This window comes from Rhincodon typus, chromosome 28 (genome assembly GCF_021869965.1).
Source record: "Rhincodon typus isolate 14 chromosome 28, sRhiTyp1.1, whole genome shotgun sequence".
Lineage (NCBI taxonomy): Eukaryota > Metazoa > Chordata > Chondrichthyes > Orectolobiformes > Rhincodontidae > Rhincodon > Rhincodon typus.
The window spans coordinates 41,957,990-41,959,982 of record NC_063359.1 but is presented as its reverse complement, the minus strand read 5'-3'; the positions used below and the strand labels follow the sequence as shown (position 1 = coordinate 41,959,982).

Below are 1,993 nucleotides of genomic sequence, written 5' to 3'. Positions count from 1 at the left end.
TCTCACTGGGGTACAGTCCCATACACACTGACTCTCACTGGGGTACACTCACCGATCCTGTTTTGTTCGGTTAACTATGGAGCAGAGTTTTAATTCACCATCAATCTTTGGTCTCCCATAATTTGTCAAAGATGTGTGCTGTTAAAACAAAATGGGTGATAAACTTCGATTCCCCAAATGCAGCCAACACTCACCCTCCCCAATCGCGGGTGCACGCTCCCCTCTCCTGCAATCAACTGCCCCTCAGCCTTACACACCCCCACCCCACAGATATCATCCCTAACTGCAGACACTCACCCTCCCCCGTCCCCTCCCGCTGTCAGCCCCGTCCCGCTGTCAGCCCCCTCCCTTCCCTCCTGTTGCACATACCCAGCCCAGTGACATTCCACATTTATTTCAAGGACTCTCCATCAGAGGCCACATTACAGACCCTTGAGTTGGAGCTGAGAAATAATTAAACTCTGCCTGCAATCAATGAGGGGCTCATGATCAATGTGCACAAAGAGCCCAAGCCTTTACAATTGGCCAACATGAAAGCAGAAATGGAAAAGTGAACTGGAAGATTTCATGAAGGGATAGTGTGTGCGCGAGACAGAGCGGGTGTGTGTGAGAATGAGAGCGTGTGTGCGCGAGACAGAGAGCATGTGCGCGCGAGACAGAGAGCGTGTGCGTGTGAGAGAGAGAGCGTGTGTGGGTGTGTGAGCCTGTGTGTGTGTATTTGTGTGTGTGTGTGAGAGAGAGAGTGTGAGTGAGTGAGTGAGTGAGAGAGAGAGATAGAGAGAACATAGAACATAGACAATAACTCGGACAATTTTAAACACATGAAATAGTTCAAATAGGAGAAAAAAAATTCCAGAGGAGGATACCCTTTCATGGTTAACTCAGAAGTTGGAGATAGTATCAAACTTATCAACTCAACCCTATAGAAAGTGAGTCTGGGGTATTAATAAATGAAAATAAAGAGATGGCACATTAACTGAGCAGGTATTTTGTCTCGGTCTTCACTCTAGAGGATACAAGTAACATCCCAGAAGCAGCAATAAATCAGGAAATGGAATGGGGGTAAGAACTCAGGAAAATCACAATCACTGGGAAGTGGTACTGAGTAAATTATGACAGACTTCCATCTGAGGGTTTGGAAAGAACTGACTATAAGATCACTGATACATTGCTTTTAATTTTCCAAAACTCCCTTGATTCTGGGACAGTCCCATTAATTTGGAAGATAGAAAATGTAACTCTTTTACTCAAAAAGTGAGGGAGGTAGAAAGCAGGAAAGTACTAGCTGGTTAGTTTAACAACTGTCACAGGGAAAATGTTTGAAGTAATTATTAAAGTTGTCATGGTCAAGAATCACACAACACCAGGTTATAGTCCAACAGGTTTATTTGAAAATGCAAAGTTTTGGAACTCACTCCTTCTTCAGGCGTAGTGTGAGAGAGAGGGTATAAGACACAGAATTTATAAGCAGAGAGAGAGTGAGTGAGTGTACGTGTGAGTGTGTGTGTGAGAGAGAGAGTGAGTGAATGAGTGAGTGTGTGTGTGAGAGAGAGTGAGTGAATGAGTGTGTGTGACAGAGAGAGTGAATGTGTGTGTGTGAGAGAGAGAGAGAGAGTGTGTGTGTGTGTGTGTGAGAGAGAGAGAGAGACAGTGACTGTGTGTGTGAGAGAGAGTGAGTGTGTGAGAGAGAGAGAAAGTGAATGTGTGTGTGAGAGAGAGAGGGTATGTGTGTGTGTGTGTGTGTGAGAGACAGTGAGTGTGTGTGTGTGTGAGAGAGAGTGAGTGAGTGCGTGTGTTGTGTGCGTGTGTTGTGTGTGTGTGAGAGAGTGTGTGTGAGAGAGTGTGTGTGAGAGAGTGTGTGTGAGAGAGTGTGTGAGAGAGAGTGTGTGAGAGAGTGTGTGTGAGAGAGGGTGTGCATGAGCGAGGGTGTGCGTGAGAGAGACTGTGAGAGCGAGGGTGTGCGAGAGCGAGGGTGTGCGAGAGCGAGGGTGTG

General features: G+C 46.3%; 1 protein-coding gene across 5 annotated transcripts in view; it reads right to left on the bottom strand.

The window, feature by feature from the left end:
- Window positions 1–1,993, bottom strand: part of vav2 (vav 2 guanine nucleotide exchange factor) — a 122,566-nt gene that overhangs the window by 24,343 nt on the left and 96,230 nt on the right. For all 5 annotated transcript variants that reach the window (XM_048613536.1, XM_048613539.1, XM_048613537.1 and 2 more), the window contains one exon: window positions 53–138. In XM_048613536.1, the coding sequence (XP_048469493.1) occupies window positions 53–138 (86 nt within the window). The remainder of the gene's footprint in view (window positions 1–52; window positions 139–1,993) is intronic.